Genomic DNA, 17495 nt, shown 5'->3' on the forward strand with positions numbered 1-17495 from the left:
GAGAGAGAGAGAGAGAGAGAGAGACATAGAGGAATCGTATTTGTGTCGACGTCACATAGGATAGACGAGATATTACGTAGGGTCGGATCGTAAACTGGTAACATCCGCCAATCAAATCGGTCTGTCTATGTGTGTGACCTGGCCTAGAATCGAAAGCTCTTTTATACCGAGGAGAGACGGTAATTTATCTTGGCGCGATGAAAAGAGCGCGTGCAATATTCGCGCCGGTATTATATGCGACGTGGGAGATTTCGATCGCACTGTCGACTGGGTGTGTCAATAAATAAATAAAAAATACCTCCAATTCGAAATTTGAGGAAATTGAAAGGCTCGAATATACGGAAATATCCGTCGAATTAAATCGTCGGATTAAATCAACGTTGTTACTTCCAAACAAAAAAGTGAATGAAGAAAAAAATTGGCGCTATCTTTCTAGTTTCTACAACTCTATTCTGAAGCGCTTCTCGTACTCGAATTATCTCGGCATTCGTACAAAGCACACGCGCTGCGTGAGAGATTAATCTAAAAGCAAAACGAAATCTATAATAAACGTTCGATTGAAGTTCTGACGACAGGAGCGTCGTGTTATCGAACACGGCGATTTTGCGCGAAAATGGCGCAAGGGCGGTGCGCGAGAACGGGCGAGAGAAGGATAACAGCTCGCGACCTGCTCTCGAATCGGCTTCCAGGGCGCGCGCGGCAGGGCTCGTGCAGCTTCCACCTCTGTCACTCCCTCGGCCTCTGGACCCTGTCTTCTGCTTCCATCCATCTCTCATCCCGACCCCCGTTCGGCCACCCGCGCCCGCCACTCGTTCTCCCGTCTCCGACGTTCAGTCGCACCCTCGCCTCGCGCACGGCGCGCACTCGGCACGCCTCTCACACGTCGACACGCGCCGGAAACGGGATCGCCGCCGCCGGCCAAAGGGACCCACCGACGATCGCACTCACTGACGGCAGCTAGCGAGGAGAAAGATTTCCGCGAAAGTGATAAGAAGTACTCGAGAGACTCCAAGGATGAGGCTCCTCGCGGTCGCCCTAGGATTCCTCCTTCAGGCATGGATCGTGTCCTGCGGGGTACGTGGCAAAACGGTGCGGATCTTATAATTAAGGCGTAAACCTGAGGGTTCATTGAACGGAGAATTATTCCCTCTTGAGAACAAAATTAAAAGTATATGAAAAAGTTCGACAGAAATTTAATTTTTTTGATAATTCGCTTGAAGTTAAAGAATTATATCTGACTGTGTGTCTTCAACGAAACTCGATAGGAGTAAACGGAAATTCAAGGGTTGGGGTGATTTTTCTCGATGGATCTCGATGGTCCGAGTATTGGGGGATATAAATTGCGCGCTCAATAACGCGAGAGACGTTTTCCGGGTTCGATGTTTTAAATTATAATCACAATTTGATTTTCAATTCAGCTTCAAAAACGCAGAGAAAATTAAAATATCATGTGAAAATATTTTAAATCAAGAGGGAATAATATCTTTTCCGCTTTAACTCTTTGTGGCAGGGAAGAAAGACGATATTAAAATAATGACAAAAATAATCAAATTTTGAAAGAGTAATGAAGAAGGAGGAAATAATTATTATACACGACAATATCTCTTCGCTATGTATATTGCCGTGTATGAAAAAATATATCACAGTCAATACAGCTTCCGCGTTCGTCTCTCTCTCCGCCTATCTTAACTACTACCTATTAGTCTCAATGACACCGATCTATTTTGCAGACGAGACCCAGCTTCGTTTCCGACCAGATGATCGCGACCGCAGCCAGCGTCGTGAACGCCTGCCAAACGCAAACGGGAGTCGCCACAGGTATATTTATTTAACGAGAGAGTTCGTTCACCCCCGGCGTGAATGAAACTATCGATCGCACTTTTAATTACCGCGACGGCGCATAAAGTTGTACAGCTGACACTCCCGACTATCCTACTTCGAATTAAATCAGTAAAACGATTTCACAAGAGAACAAAGGGAGGGAAGGAGGAGTAGTTTTCTCGATAGCTGTCGATTCTGAGCGGTCGGGAATGGATAGCGTGTTCAATAAACGTGCGCGACGCTTTCCTTCGGGCTCAGATATTTCTAATTTGCTTGATTTTTTTATTTAGAGTAAAAAACGAAGAAAATTAAAATTAAAAACACGATAAAAAAAAATAAAAAGTTGAACGATGGATCTATTTTGCATCTCATTGATGCTCAATATATATTCAATTCGAGCTTCAAGAAATTTAATTGCGACGGAAATTATTTGGAAAATATACCAATGGACGCACATCGAATATATATTATAATAATATATACAATACGTCCTTTTTTTTTTAGCCGACATAGAAGCGGTAAGAAACGGTCAGTGGCCGGAAACACGTCAATTGAAGGTGAGTACCGGGATATGCGGAAGCGCGCGAATTGCCAATTATATCCGACGAAAAAGCATCGTTATCGATAAACGCGTGATCGACAAAATTTAATACAAATTAAATACAAAGATACACGTAAGACTCGCGGGCATTAAGGGCCAAATCTGATTTGTCGCAGTGCTACATGTATTGCCTCTGGGAACAATTCGGTCTGGTCGACGACAAGAGAGAGCTAAGTCTGAACGGGATGCTGACGTTCTTCCAGAGAATACCCGCCTATAGAGTCGAGGTCGAGAAAGCGATCAACGAGTGCAAGGGGATCGGTAACTATTTGGGTATCTACTGTCCTTTTATTTTTCGTTCGTCCCGCCGCGATCGATTGCGTGTGCTCGAAACTTACGAAATCGCGCTGGAAGTAATCCTGCTGAAAATATTACTGAACCATTAATTAATATTAATTTCGAAATGGAGAAAATTCAAAGCTGACAAGAATGGAATTGATGGATCAAGAAACACGATGATGTCTTTAATGGCACATTTCGATCGCAATTAAATAGACAATAATAAAAAAGTATTGCCGATTGAAACTCCTTTAAAGACATCTTTGTATCTCTTGAATCACTGTGTTCACGAATGGCACTGATACAAGCCTTTCCAATATTGAAAACTTCGATATTGGAATCTTTGATCAATTCTTTTTTCTTTAATTCTTTGATTATCTTTTTTCTTTTTAAATTCTGCGCTATTTTAGTTGTTTCATTTTATTTTCGATTACACACGATCTTTCGTGTCGCGTCACGTGGAGCAATTAATGGCCAATTAATCTTTCTGTTCGCAGCAAAGGGTGATAATTGCGAGTACGCGTACACGTTCAACAAGTGCTACGCGGAGCTATCTCCGAGGGTAAGTGATCGCAAGTCGCGTTCGATCGCGACGCATTTATCCTCATCTTATCATTGCGAATCGTCGTAATTTCAGACTTACTATCTGTTCTAATGAGCCGCGGGGGAGGACGAGCGCGTGAAAGAAGACCAAGAACAAAATGCTCAAGATACAATTTCGCCAAGTGTGTCGCGATGTTTTTACCGTTTAAACCACTTTCCACTTTATCATGTAACCGCTGTACATGCCATGTATTGCGTAAACCGTATACGAATGTGTCGATGAAATAAAAAGAATTCAGCGATCTAATCGACTTGTTCTCCTGCGTGTGCTTCCCGTACCTTCGCCACGACAAAACGTATTACAAATGTCGAGCGTATCTCACGTGTCGAGAGAAGCGCAAAATAGCTCGAGGCTCTTGTACGAATTACGATTCGTTCCCTTTTCGAGGAAGACCTGCGATTTGTATAGAGTGCCTCTATATGCACATCGGATTGATTGCCAGACTTGATAAATTGATGGCGCTCTCGTTTGATAAGACCGAGTTTGATATCGCAGATTGCGGCAGTGGAACGTTCCAATTGCCGGTTGAGGTCATGCTTTGATGATCGACGGAAGGAGAGGTCCACAACTATGACACACTTGAAACGTTTCATTCGCAAACGAGTCCTTTTAGTGACGATCGGGACAGAAATAGCGCCGCGGATCGTGTGCGTGTGCCCGCAAGTGGAAGAGCATTACGATATAACGCAACGGCGAGCCTCCCGATGAACGCGAGAGAGATGGCAACGCAAAAACCAAGACTGTTAGAGCTAATCGAAATCTAGATCATAATTAATATACCTAAACTTAATTTAATATTAGAATTTAATATTAGACTTAAATTAAAAAAAAAAATAACGAGAAATTCTACGGGCGATTTTGTCCGCGACAGCCGCTAATCTTGCGGCAGTAAGATGATTTAACTGCAAGATTCCGATTGCACTCTCACAACGCGAGGTTACACAACGCCACAGGATTATAATTAAAACACTGCGCGTTACAATTAAAAGACTAAAACATGTCATTTGTCAGACAGCATACAATTTTATGGTGCCTCAACTAGACATCGGGTATAATTTTCGAAATATTGAAATTACAGGTCGCGGAACCAGGAAGAAATTATCGTGCGATTGTTACTTATTTAAGAAAACAAGTTGGATACATCGTATATATTCCTAACTAGGAAAATTCCTATTATACGTTTTATTTACCGCTTCTTCTTTTGTTTCATGCTTCTCGCTTACAGCGCGTGCACTTATACAAAGCTTTCATATTGCAAATCTTTTCTCGATATTTTAAATAATTTCGATTTCTCTTAAGCTTGTCTCTCGTTCGAGTTTTCTTTGCCTAGAACTTACAGGAAATTCCGCGATACTAATTATTTTACACGTATCGTACAGAAAGACGTGTATAGAAGCTCTGATCTGTGAGTAAAAATCGTTCCCGGAAATACTTCCGGAAATTATTTTCGAAAACAACATGCGATTATAATTCACGAAATTTGCGCTCTGAATCTGATACCTAGTTAATTTCCTGACTATCCAGATATATGTATATTCATGTAATTTTCTGATAGCTGATTTTTGTGTTTGCTAGCTAATTATTATCTCCCACCTCGTCGCCAGGACTCGCATAAATTCTCGATGATTCAGCGCGATCGCGCACTTAGTAATTCTAGATGGGCGAGTAAACGTTTATTTGTTCTTTTCGGCCAAATCGTGTGAAATACGAGAAATGGCAAACGAAAATCTAATTCTCATTTGTGTCTCCCTGATCCTCACGCAGCTCGTCGTCGTGAGTGCTAACGAAGAAGTGAGTACGATTATGAGTTCAAAAATCTAGGCGGGATCTTTATAATCGCCGATATAATAATTTTATAGGACATAGATTGGGCTACTGTTCACGACGAGTTAAGAAAATTGGCTGGAGGTCTACGAAAAAAATGTAGCGGCGAAACCGGTGTGACGGAGGGTACGTTCTCAAAATATCGCATAAAATTAACAGTGAAAGAGTTCATTCGTTACGTACTTGTCAACAAGGGAAAAAATCGAATCATTTGATTTTCGTTTGATATCATCAAGAATAATTTGCAATATCATTATTTTATCTATTATTATATCTATCTATCATCATTAAATCATCTAATGTTAACGATTTTAATCGCAGACATGCTGCAGGGGGCAGAATTAGGCGAATTTCCTAACGACAAAACGCTGGCGTGTTACTTCAAGTGCGTGATGGAAAAAGGGGGAGCGGTAAAGTTTTTTTTTTTTTTTTACAAAACGTAATAACGACTATTAAAATCGGGGATCGCTGAAGCTTTAATTTCTTTTGATTAGATGAAGAAGGATGGCAAAATAAACTTCAAGGTCTTGTCCAAGTTGATGCCGCAGGCATATAAGCACATTGGATTGGAAATGCTCGACCAGTGTCGTACTATAGGCAAGTAGCAATTTGTTGAGATTAATTACGTTCCGTATCTAATTGTAAAAATATACAAAAACAAAAATGCAACCATTTGCAACGACTCCTATTATTAATAAAGTTGCATTATAAGTAATAATCTTTGCTACATCGATAAAAATGAACGTCTTATATGATTGTCTACGATTTTTTCAGATGGCCCTGATAAGTGCACGAAAGCCCTGAATTTCAACCAATGCATGTACAAAGCAAACCCCGTGGTACGTATAAAACGATTCATTGATACAACGATACTTTAACGCGTCATACTATATGCCTTATTGCATTTCTTTTCAGGCGTACTTCGTTATCTAAATATAGAGTAAGCAGACGTGTATATAAGTGTGAGTAAGAGTATCGCTTGTAAAATTTCACAAAATAAAATGCCTAACAATCATCCACCCTCTATTTCTCTACCTCTTACGCTAATTTATAGAATAAAGTAAAAAATTCCCACGAAGAAGTAAGAATTTCATACATTATTTGCAAGAACATTTATAACAATTCCATGAATATAACAACAGTATTTTTGTATGTACATCTTACTTTATATAACTTAACGGTTATATATATATATATCATGACTTACGTACCGGATGCAGGTCGGTGCACGTGTCGGTGCATCACTTGACGTATCCGCATGCCTCCCACGTTAAACTATTACAATGCTAAAAAAGTTTTCTCGATATACATACAAACGATTCATGTACGTTATATACATCTCTGACTCGAACACGTAATTCTCCCACGATTAAATATTGTACGTACAAATATTAAGAAAATTAAGAAATCTAAATACACGTTCGAGTGTATCGTGACAGTCTTCCTTCGCTTTTGTGACACATGCGACTGTCGTGACAAATGTTGCGGACAGATAATCAGACGTATAAAACAAGGAACGATGTAAGATTCTTACATCTTCGACAATCTCTTGGTATTATTGAAAATGAGTCTTACTGCATAAATGATGATGATGATAACAATATACAGTCTACGCTTTTCGCGGCTTCGTCTTCCTCTTGTTAATATTCATTATTTGCTCGACTATGATGTCGTCCGCTCTGGGATCGATGGGAATGGCCTGGACGGGCGCTCTGGAGCTCGGCACGGGCTTGGAGCGTCTCTCCAGCAGCGCGTTCAACCAGACCCACAGTTTCTCGCGATTGAGGAACGCGAGCGCGACCAGCATGATGAACGGCAGCGCGATCACCGACGTCTGATTCATCTCACCCTGATCGACCTTCCGCTCCGCGTTGAACGCCAGCTTGACGTACTTGAACGACGAGTTCGCCTCGAAGTAGACCGGAACGGTGCGGTACTTGTGCACGGCCTGGGAGAGCGACGACTCCAGTTGAACGAAGTACTTCCTGCCGTCGGCCTGCAGAGGTGGAAAGTGCACCAGGAAACCGGCGTTGTAGCTGCCGGCGTTCTTGCCGGTGGTCTGCTGCACGTCCAGCTTGGAGACGTGCACCGGCGAGTCGGGAGCGTCCTCCCGGCACAGCTTCACCTTGATCGTGCGATAGTGCTCCGGCAGGGCGGACGTGACGTGCACCGAGACGTCCGTGCGCGAGATCGGATGGAAGGCGATCAGCCGCAGGCCGCGGATGTCCTGCACCGGCTGCACCACCTGAGAGCTGGGGCTCGTGCGCTGTATGTGGGCGTTGCTCTCCACGTTCGGCTTCAGGCGGAAGGCGTAGACGCACTACGAAATTAATAAATCACGTAACGCTCGCCAAACGCGTCTGGGAACATTCTGTATTTTTTTTTTTTTTTTTTACGCAAATTGTACTCACCGTGGGCTGTAGACCGCGGATCCTAAAGTTACCGTTCTCCTCGGTCGTGGCCTCCTCTTGGAGACTGGAGCAGTTTCCTTGGCCCTGAACTTCGACCAGCAAGCCGACTTCCGGTTCCCCATTCAAGGACGTGACGGAACCGTAAGCGCTATAGGCGACTCTATTGCCGAACAGATTCACGTTGACGGTCGCGCCTTCCATGACGTTAATCATCTTCGATGGCGGATCAAAGCGGTATTCCTTCATCATAGGTCGCAGATAATACTCGCCCGGCGACAATGAATTGAATACAAATTTCCCGTCTTCGCCGGTTATGCTGTTCTTGCGATAACTTTGACCGCCGGACAAAGAAAGAAGCACACCCTGTAAAATAGTATGATATTATTTTATCTTATTTCTTTTTTTTTTTTTGTTAATGAATTTCTATCGAGCTTGAATTACCTGCAACGAAGAACCGTCAGCGTGATCGGACACTTGCACGATAATCTCGGCCAATTTGTGCGCCAAGAACACTCCTTTAGCATCAGGCCCAGTGATTATGAAACCTTCCTTCTCAGCTGTAATACTAATAACAGACGATTATTGATTTTAAGAATAACTTTATAATAATAATTTAAAAAAACTACGGCATACCTATATTCGATTTTCCCATCCAAAGGTCCAACGCTGTAAACCCCGTCTTTTTGTGTAACTAACGTGTGAACCGGAGACTCTTGATCCTTCCCAATTATCTTTATAGTTACGCCTTCCAACGGCGGAGAGATCTGTCCGGCTATTATCTGAATAATATTTTCGTTTTTAGCTTTAAATTCCACATGTTTAATGCAATTATGTTATCTACCTTTCCTAAATCACCGGCAAAACTTGCGATGTCGTTATGACAGTCATTCACGCCAAAGACCTTCAGAGACGGCGGATTGAAAAGCAGAATGTCCGACAATGGAGTGATAGTGTACATATTATCAGTTTTCGCCTTAAACTCGAACTCGTATTTGTATACGTCATCTTTTTTTACAGGTTTCAGTGGTCCGATCCTATCGAAAATATATTCATAAAGAGAGACGTACATGTGCATTATGTATATCCCAAAGAAATTAATTAAGACATTAATATTACTCATATATATATATAAATACAAAAAGATATAGAACATTTTTTTTTCTGAAACTGCACAACTTACGTGACACTGTTGTTTGCGTCTTCGATTTTTACTTTGAGATCGCTTTGCACGCTCAAACTTATAATACTGCCTTTGTGAGTGTGTTCGGTGGAATGCAGCAAGATCGGGGAGAGATTGCTTGTGTCCCAGTTGTAGGAGGAGTTCTCGTATATGTGGCAACCCTTCGGAATGAAAGTGTACGCTCCAGCTTTAGGCACGCAGTGCCTCATGCTGCCCTTGTTCAGGGGTAGCGTGATCAGTTTCGTGTTATTAGGCTCGAAGTACTCGACGGCCGTGTCGTGGGACGATATGAAGGTGATGGAGAAGCCGGTTTGCTTGAACGGCGGCACCTCGGCGCGCTCCGACGTTATCGAGATCCTGTAACTGGGATTCTCCCAGCAAAACACGTCGTTGTCGATGAAGATCTCGTAGTGGCCGGGCAGAACGTCCGTGAACTGGTACTGGCCGTCTGAGTAATGGAAAACGACTTCACAGACGGGGACGCTAGTATCGTATCGAATTAAACGGGCGTTACTGCAATAACGAATATAGGTACGAACGTGTATTTCACGTTGGTTGCTCGAAGTCAAGTTAACTTTCAAGCTTACTGCAAAGTGCAAGAGTCACAAGATCGGAGAGATCATTTTTACATTTTATAAAATGCACCATATTTGTTATTGCAGCTCAAGTTACACTATTGAAAAGATCGAATTAACGTCGAGTAACATTTATGTCAGCACACCTTTAGTTTGTACCGTCTTTATCGTGACCCCGTCGAGTATCTTCAAAGTAACGGAGGCCTGACCACAATCTGTCCCCGGCAAGCAGTGTACCGTTCCTGTTAACGTGGCTTTTAATTGTAAGAAGTTGACGTTGGTAATCGGTTGAGACGTCACGTCAATCGTTTGTTGCAGCGGATAAAATCTAGAAATCACAAGGAAATTTTTATGTATAATATATGTAATTATTTTACACAAATAATTTCATAAATTCACTTGTATATATTCCGGATTTATTTTTACATTTGTTACTTACTGTAAACCCTTGGTTTTCTCTTCCGTGCTCACTATTACACTCAGCTGATATTTGTCCGGTGCGAGGTACACAGAGTACTCTCCCGTCTTTTCATTGGTGTCGAGCTCCTTGTAAAACGTGGCGGCTGTGTTTTGAATGGATATTCGACGGAAGTGCAGCGTCCCCTTCGCCGACAGGGTGACTTTTCCCGAGACCTTGTACGCCGAGGGTGCCAGCACCGGGAGTTCGGGCGAGGTGGGAGATATCTTAACTGTCCTTTCGCTAAATTGTACGTTCGCTGTGGAACAAATAATTGCACAAATAATGACACGGGATTCGATGAACGATTTTAATCTGCGAGAGATTATGTAGAAATTTTTACGTACCAGATTCCGCTCTCAGTGTATACTGGCCGGCTTTCATGTTGTCCAGCACGTATTTCCCATTTTTGTCGGTGACCGCAACTTCTTTCTGCGACAAGAATATCTTTGCTCCCGGTAAAGGATTTCCGTTCGTCGAGCTGCGCACCAGGCCGCCGACCGTGAAACCGGTTACTCGAAAGTCTTGCGAGAGCACCACGCTGTTGTGGCTAACTTTGAAGGACAATTCCGGCGGCTGGACGTCGAACTTCGTCTGGACACCGGCGTAGTGAGGCACAAGCTTGTAATCGCCAGGCGACAGACTGGGAAATACGAATCTACCGGTATTATCTGAGGTCACGTGGCAGAGTGGTTTCTTGGATTCGAAATTCTTGCTCATGGGAGTAGTCTCGCATTTCTCGGCGATGCCATTCTGTAAAAGATACAAAATTATTCATTCTACGTATAATTTTCATAATGAATACTTAAGAATTTCAAAATATCTCGATTTATAATTATATTCAAAATATGTTGGTAATAATTGTAAATTAAGAAAATAAATCTTACGCCGAAAAGGATGAAAGAGACACCGGCCACTGGTTCATTCTCGCTAGTGACTTTGCCGCTGACGTCGTATCCCGACACTACCAGGCTGCCATCCGCGAGTTCGGTGTTACCCTCTTGCACAATTACTTCAATTTTACTTTCCTTTATTAGCCATCTATGAAAGACAATCAATATCGTTGCTATTTTATATCTTTCGTATCTTAAAATAACTAAATAAATTCATCTCAGCTATCAGACTGTACACTTACTTGGAGTGATCAGCGACGAGAATGTACTTTCCAGGCTGAATGGGAGTAAAGTAAAATATGCCCCCTTCTGCTGTTAACGTCGATTTAATGGGAGTTTGTTTATTGTTCTCTGCGTATAAGGAGATAGTAATTCCTTTAGGACCAGAGTTAGTACCCAAACTAACCACCTAAAAACATTAATTTTGATGTTAAAAACTGTATTATTAAATCATCGGTATATATATATCATAAAATATTCTTCAGACAAATATTCCCATGTACGAGTAAACAGAGAGAAAATTTATTACTCACGCGTCCTGTGATACCGAATCCCTTGAACGTAAAGTTAATATCCTTTCCCTGACTGCAGTCATCCGTAACACCATCTACGTTCAACGTTACCTCTGTGGGCTCAAAGCTCCAGCCTCTGGGAGGATCTACCTGACATATTAAAACACAATTTATTTCGTTTACGATCCTTTACAACATAAATTTTTTTACGGTGCCAATTAATAGAGGCTAACAATTTTAACAAATTTTGTACATTATTAATAATAGACCACGATCTTATTCCACTCAAATCGAAAGAGACTTTTTGAAAATAAATTTATATATTTACATTACACAAGTAAACAAATTTCTTGTGTCTCAGTATCGAGCGTCGCACATATTTTATTTAATTAGTGGCAATGATGATGCATCTTTCCAGCTTACCTTCAACACGTATTCACCCTTGTCGTACAGAGGCAGGAAGTAGTAGCCGGTGTTGGGCGCGCACTCGGTCTGATCCTTCAGACTGCCGGTCTTCGTGTACCTGACAAATTTATCTCATAAAATTCGAACATTCAGCGCGCATCGCGGGACGTAGTGCATACAGCGTACAGCTGTTCCGATAACCTCTCTCTCTCACTCTCTCTCGCGATACTCACAACCTCACGTGCACCTTTGTGAAATCGATGTCGGCGTGGCTCTTCAGGAAGCCGCCGCATCCCAGGATATCCTGGGCGACGAAGCCCGCGACGAGGCTCGCCAGGCAGGCGAGGAAAACGAGACGCCGTTCAATCGAATCCATACCACTTGTCGCCGTCGTCGGCTGTCTGCTTGTCAGGTCGACTCCGTCAAGGCGCCGCCGGCAAAGTCACGACTCACGGCGCGCGTGCGCGCGGCGGTGGCTCCGGATGGACCATCCGGCGCCAGCGATTTTTCGTGTTTCGCCGGGCTCGCCTCCGGGCCGGACGACAATACGCGTTTAAAGCCGCGGACTTCGGTCGCTCGTTGAGAACTGGCCGGTTTGTTTACCTGCGGACGCGCTAATCGGATAATCGCCGTGGCGATCAGAGGCATCAGAGCTCGCCGTTTGCAGTCGCAATACCGTCATCCGTGCACGAGGAATTGAGGATTCGTCCGTAAACTTGCACGAGCCGGCATTCCAATCTCTCGCGCGTGGAAGTCTTGCAGGTAAGGAGATCAACCTGAACGCAAACACAATCGCGGGCTTTCACGTACTTGTGCGTACGTGCTGTTATAATTGATCCGATTGTTTTCCTACAGAAAGGACGCCGCCGGTGTTCCTCGATCGTAAAAAAAAAATATGGTGAAAATAGCGCTGCGGATCACGTGCAGGCTCGACAACGTCGAGGAGCTGAGGCCGTCCGGGCCCGAGTTCAGGTGGTGCCTCAAGTTCACGTGCTGCAACTGCGGCGAGACGTCGGACAAGTGGAACTACGTCTCCCTGGACGAGTCGACGCCGGTGCAGCGCGGCAGCGGGGTCAACCACTTCGTGAGCAAGTGCAAGCTCTGCTCCCGCGAGAACTCGATGGCGATAATCGAGGACTCGGTCGGCTCCTTCACCACGGACGACCAGGGCCAGTTCAAGACGATCGTCGTGTTCGACTGCCGGGGCATAGAGCCGTCCGACTTCTCCGCGCGGGAGGGCTGGATCGCCAGGGCCGCGGACGGCGGCAAGGAGTTCCCCGACGTCGATCTGACCGAGGGCGAGTGGGAGGACTACTGCGACAAGATCATGGAACCCGTCGGGATATACGAGATCCAGCACAGGTTCGAACGAATCAAGTGAATATCCGTCTGTGGAAGGACATACACACGCACACACACACACCCCGCCTGTGGACGTGTGCGTCTTGATTGTCAGAATTTTATGACGGATAACACGATTTTTTCCTATACCGAATTTTACCTAACGAGGCGAAGCGACACATGTCTGTTACGTGTAAATATGTAAAGATATGCATTACCACATGCCTCTTTCACTTCTCGCGTGCACAGATTGTTAATATATTAAAAGCATAAAATTGCAAGATTGTTAGACTTCTCTCATTGAATTGAGAGGATGAATGTCGTTCAGCGTATGACTGTAGAATTTGCATCTGTGACTTCTACTGCAATTTAATGACTTCCGTTTCCGCGCCTGTGAATCAATGAACAAGTACGTCAGAGAGGTAATTTAATTCAATTTCATTGATCACATATGAATAATGATAATTCTGTTATGGCCTTATGAGAAATTATCTTGCTCATACCTGAAGTTTAAGATAATATTGTTACACACATACACTTGTTTGACACGAGTTACCCCAACATGTTTCTGTAAACAAACACAGTTTGCAAATATGAATAGGGATTATTGCTTTGTAATAAACATACAGTCTTTTCGTAACCTGGAGTATCTCTTTTCTTCGTGCAGAAATACGTCCTCGGTCGATGGAGTAATATTTTATTACCGCGCGCAAAAGGGTGCTCTCTTTCGTCAAAGGCAAAGAGTAAAAGCAAGTACCAATCCAACGACATAATATAATTTATTCATAATCATATAAAAAAACCATTTTTTTATTTCATAAATGGCTTGGTACACAAGAGATGTCGTTTGCAACAATAATTCCACTTTGCCCCCAAGCACACGTTCGGAGTTGTCGATCCATATATACCCTGCGTGAATGATCGAGTGACTAGTGTCGTTTTTCTTTCTTTTTTTTTTTGCGGCAAGGGCGATGCTCGAAGCCGTGTGTGAGCGATTCGCGGATCGATCCGGGCAACTTGCCTCTCCTCCGGTTAAACCAACGCAAACTGCATTCTTGGAATGTCGATGCGATCGCATAGAAATCATCGAACTTATGACAACGACGCACTAATCCCGTCTTACGATTATAAAAAATTAAAATATTCCTCGGTTAAAAAATTATGTTATATACAGTGTCTTCTCCTACTTCGTCTTCTTTTTTTTTTTCACGTATAAAACTCTCGAACAACGTCCCACTTAACGATACTCGGCGTATCGCGCAAAGACTTTCGATTATACGATCAGAGTAACTTTCTCTCTCTCTCTCTCTCTTTCTCGCAGTCTGCCTCCACAATAAGCTACAAACGGAAAGATCACGATGAATCACGATCGAGAGGAAATCATAGATATATTTATGACAAAATAAATCACAAACGCGATTCGAAAGAAACCAAGGTGGAGGAAGAAACAAGTATGTGAACTTCGTTTACTTGACGATTGCCTAATGCACTAACGCTACGCTACATTCGCCTAATGCTTTCGTTTAACTATGCTTCCTAGTATCTAACACAAATAAATATATCGCGCGCGCAATTACAATCCGCCGTTTCCGGAGAACGTATTTGAACCTTTAACATATCTGAATCACATGTAAGTAACCGCTAAAAATTTTTTTTTAATCTAACAATCGATAACGCTATCAGTCTATTCTCACAAAAATATCACTATGACCGAACATACCGTGTGTCGATGATACGGCCAGAGTCCAAAATTATCCGAAATCGCGATCGAGAAACGTCAATAAATAAAAATAAATAAACCTTCAACGTCTTCGAAACAAAAAGCAGACCCTTTAAAATAAGAAATATCAACTACTGTGTCTTTATTAAAATCGCTTAAAAATGTAACTTAGAAAAACCACGTATATAAATCTGTTGCGAGTGCTGGAATGAACAGTGCTTTGAGACTCTGGCCCACATTGGAAGATTTGTAATCCGCTTGACGTAACTCGAACGATTATTCCCTACTAGCAAATCGAAGTTTCTAAAAACGCTTTAATCATGATCCTCTAATTATTACGAATATGCATCGCTGTGCGCTTTTTTTTTTTTTTTGATCGGTTAAACGGCTCTAGTCTACTATCTAGCTAAGCTATCGTCTTTGGTATACTAATCTGACGGGGAGGGGGAGATTGCTTACTTTTATCCAGAAACAGAGGTGATTGTTCACGGGGGAAAGATCTCGCTTCCGGGGATGCGAGTATCGCATGGAAATAGGAACATTACGAGTAATATGTGAGTAAGCTAACTGATCATGGCGTCCCCATTATGTTCCACGGCGAGAAACGATTATTATGTCAGTATAGTCCTCGTCCTCTCTGTGTGAAAAATAAGCGGCGCTTGTCGGATGAGGAATCGAACACGAACGAGGAGCAAAATGGAGCCTTCTTCACCGGAAAGCTCCGTTTTACAGTCACCTCTTGCGTCGCGTCCGATTCACTTCGAAGTGGGGGGAAAAAGGGTGCACATACCGTAAACATCATATTCTGCAACAGATCAAGTTGGAAGAATCGAGAGGGCTGGGGAAGGAAAGCCTTGAGACTCGCACACCTTCATCCGGTGTTAAACTATTTCGTCTCTATTCGCATTATTTATATTATATTCTCGTTGCTTTCCCACGTGGCTTGCCTGTGTCTGTTTAGTTTACTTAACCCTTTGAGCGTCAATTGTTACTTTTTACGAAGTGCTTATAAAAATTAGTTATATCCATAGAGGTGATTAGATATCTTGCTTAAGGAGCTTACACATGTAGGAGGCTTTATTTGTCTCGATGAGGCTCAAACGGTCAATGAAACAAATCTCACCGTCTCATCGCGTCGGTCAAGCGATTATCCTTCCCCGACCGTCTCGACATCTCGAGACTGGGCCGTATTCCTTGGGCACGTATCGTGTTTCTAATGTCTAAATCGATTATATAAGTTTTGAATCGCCTATCTGCTAGTGTACTCGGCTAAATCCGTGATTTTCTAAAAATCCGTTAGATGGGTATATGCTAAATATCTATGCTTTTTGATACTGCTGATACATTACTCATTTGCATGACTTACTTTTGACGTCTTTTTTTCTTCCTTTCTACGATTTTTCGCTATGTTTCCTTTGTTTCTTCTAAAGTATATCAAAGACAGACACCCGTGAATAGGCCCGTTTAGATGTTGTTAGTAGTCTAAGCTCACAATCAGTCCTAGAAACGCTAACGCGAGCTCTGTCGCGGAGCCTAGTACAATCTCAAACTAGTGTGCGTACTATCCTTCTCCTTGTTTCCTATTGCAAATTTCGTATATAATAATATACTAATGATCGATAATATTTGCGCTATATATTTGAAAAAATGTTAAATATAGTAATGTTAATATAGCGATTAGTGTGATTAATAATATTAATTATTCTATTATAATTACTTGGTAATATACTCGGTTATTAATAACTCTCTCCGCGTTAGCGTTTTAGGACTGATCCTAACGTAATTCGACGATCTGCAAGAATTTCTCGTCTGCCGTCATTTCGGGAAGAAATTTCGGAGCGAGCACCGCGACGATAGATCGAACGATGAGAGTCTAGCTAGTAAAAAGGCTAATCTAAAGCGGCAAATGAAAATCGGCCTACCCGCCGCGAAGTTGTAAACTAAAAAAACGACGAAAAGGAAAGTTCGTGAGAAACGTTAATTGTTGCGTGAAACGAACAATAGAGCGGAACAATTCCCAGCGAGGATACGCGACACTCAATTTCGACTCTCTTCTTTTCTCTCATTCTCTCTCTCTCTCTCTCTCTCTCTCTCTCTCTCTCATATCACGTAGACGGACAGAAAAATAGAGATTTGACGTGCGCGTCCGCACTCAGCCGACCCTGGTATCGTCGAGGAGGATCATAATGCGTCATCGTAAATTCGGTATTCGGCGCGCATGGAATAAACGCCGCGCTTAATCAATACTCCTCGCAGCGCGCGGCGGCTCGACCAATCGCGGAGGATTCGCCGAGGACAGGATTCGTAACTTCGATCCTGTCCGTCCAGCGACGTCTGTTCCCCTCGCGAGGAACAGGGCGATGTCGTAGATACGCCGTTAGTCGCGATCGTGAGCGGCACAATAGACCGGAAACGAGCCGGCCGGCCGGATTCAAGGCAGCTCGTCGGTCAACAGGCTCGTCGGTTCCAGGCAGGTTTGCTTCAGGGTGGCCGACTGATCCTCGAGGCTGCGCTTCAGGCCCTCGATCGTCTGCATCAGCATCTGCCTTCGTAGCTGGGATAGCTGGTGCTGGAAGTACTGCGAGTCGTGAATGTTGTTCGCGTTCGCCTCGGCGGCCAGTCGCTCCTGCCGCAATTGCGCTACCTTCTCCTTCAGGGATCTCCTCGAGTCATCTGCGTGTACAAAATAATATTAATAGACGGACAGCGACTGCGAGATTCAATTAAATCTATTAAAACTAGATGGGAAGAGTCAAGGCGATTTTAAAACTGAACTCAAAAAATATAATATACACATGTTAAATATTAGATATTTTAGTGAATCATATAATTAGTTTACCGAGAGATACGAATTATATGTGTTATCTTTTAT

General features: G+C 43.1%; 5 protein-coding genes across 7 annotated transcripts in view; 3 read left to right on the forward strand and 2 right to left on the reverse strand.

Moving 5' to 3' along the window:
* Window positions 1-822: 822 nt before the first annotated feature.
* LOC105452038 (general odorant-binding protein 69a-like) lies at window positions 823-3551 on the forward strand. Of its 2 annotated transcripts, none has more exons than XM_011692837.1 (6): window positions 823-1074; window positions 1731-1818; window positions 2326-2378; window positions 2539-2695; window positions 3199-3263; window positions 3339-3551. In XM_011692837.1, the coding sequence occupies exons 1-6, from the start codon at window positions 1015-1017 to the stop codon at window positions 3354-3356; spliced, it is 441 nt and encodes a 146-aa protein (XP_011691139.1). In that variant the 5' UTR covers window positions 823-1014; the 3' UTR covers window positions 3357-3551. The 2 variants fall into 2 exon arrangements, with proteins under 2 accessions (XP_011691139.1, XP_011691138.1); XM_011692836.1 differs by having other exon boundaries at window positions 824-1089.
* Window positions 3552-4499: 948 nt separating this feature from the next.
* Window positions 4500-6144, forward strand: LOC105452039 (general odorant-binding protein 83a-like). Its single transcript, XM_011692838.1, has 6 exons — window positions 4500-5096; window positions 5165-5255; window positions 5451-5539; window positions 5624-5726; window positions 5904-5968; window positions 6045-6144. Exons 1-6 carry the CDS (start codon window positions 5019-5021, stop codon window positions 6060-6062), a joined length of 444 nt encoding a protein of 147 aa, XP_011691140.1. The 5' UTR covers window positions 4500-5018; the 3' UTR covers window positions 6063-6144.
* Window positions 6145-6226: 82 nt separating this feature from the next.
* LOC105452040 (nodal modulator 3) lies at window positions 6227-11954 on the reverse strand. The gene is made up of 14 exons (XM_011692839.1): window positions 11796-11954; window positions 11581-11680; window positions 11179-11307; window positions 10888-11054; window positions 10640-10793; window positions 10100-10505; window positions 9735-10011; window positions 9442-9623; window positions 8721-9168; window positions 8382-8574; window positions 8174-8319; window positions 7982-8105; window positions 7541-7903; window positions 6227-7449 (listed from the first exon to the last, which is right to left on the reverse strand). The coding sequence occupies exons 1-14, from the start codon at window positions 11936-11938 to the stop codon at window positions 6739-6741; spliced, it is 3543 nt and encodes a 1180-aa protein (XP_011691141.1). The 5' UTR covers window positions 11939-11954; the 3' UTR covers window positions 6227-6738.
* Window positions 11955-12055: 101 nt separating this feature from the next.
* Window positions 12056-13543, forward strand: LOC105452041 (UPF0587 protein C1orf123 homolog). The gene is made up of 2 exons (XM_011692840.1): window positions 12056-12324; window positions 12418-13543. The coding sequence occupies exon 2, from the start codon at window positions 12458-12460 to the stop codon at window positions 12941-12943; it is 486 nt and encodes a 161-aa protein (XP_011691142.1). The 5' UTR covers window positions 12056-12324; window positions 12418-12457; the 3' UTR covers window positions 12944-13543.
* Window positions 13544-13663: 120 nt separating this feature from the next.
* The window catches only part of LOC105452043, a 79607-nt gene continuing 75775 nt past the window's right edge, over window positions 13664-17495 (reverse strand). For both annotated transcript variants that reach the window (XM_011692843.1, XM_011692842.1), the window contains exon 9: window positions 13664-17296. In XM_011692843.1, coding sequence (XP_011691145.1) covers window positions 17055-17296 — 242 coding nt within the window. In that variant the 3' untranslated portion in view covers window positions 13664-17054. The remainder of the gene's footprint in view (window positions 17297-17495) is intronic.

The sequence above is a fragment of the Wasmannia auropunctata genome, unplaced genomic scaffold, assembly GCF_000956235.1.
Source record: "Wasmannia auropunctata unplaced genomic scaffold, wasmannia.A_1.0 LD336038.1, whole genome shotgun sequence".
Taxonomy (NCBI): domain Eukaryota; kingdom Metazoa; phylum Arthropoda; class Insecta; order Hymenoptera; family Formicidae; genus Wasmannia; species Wasmannia auropunctata.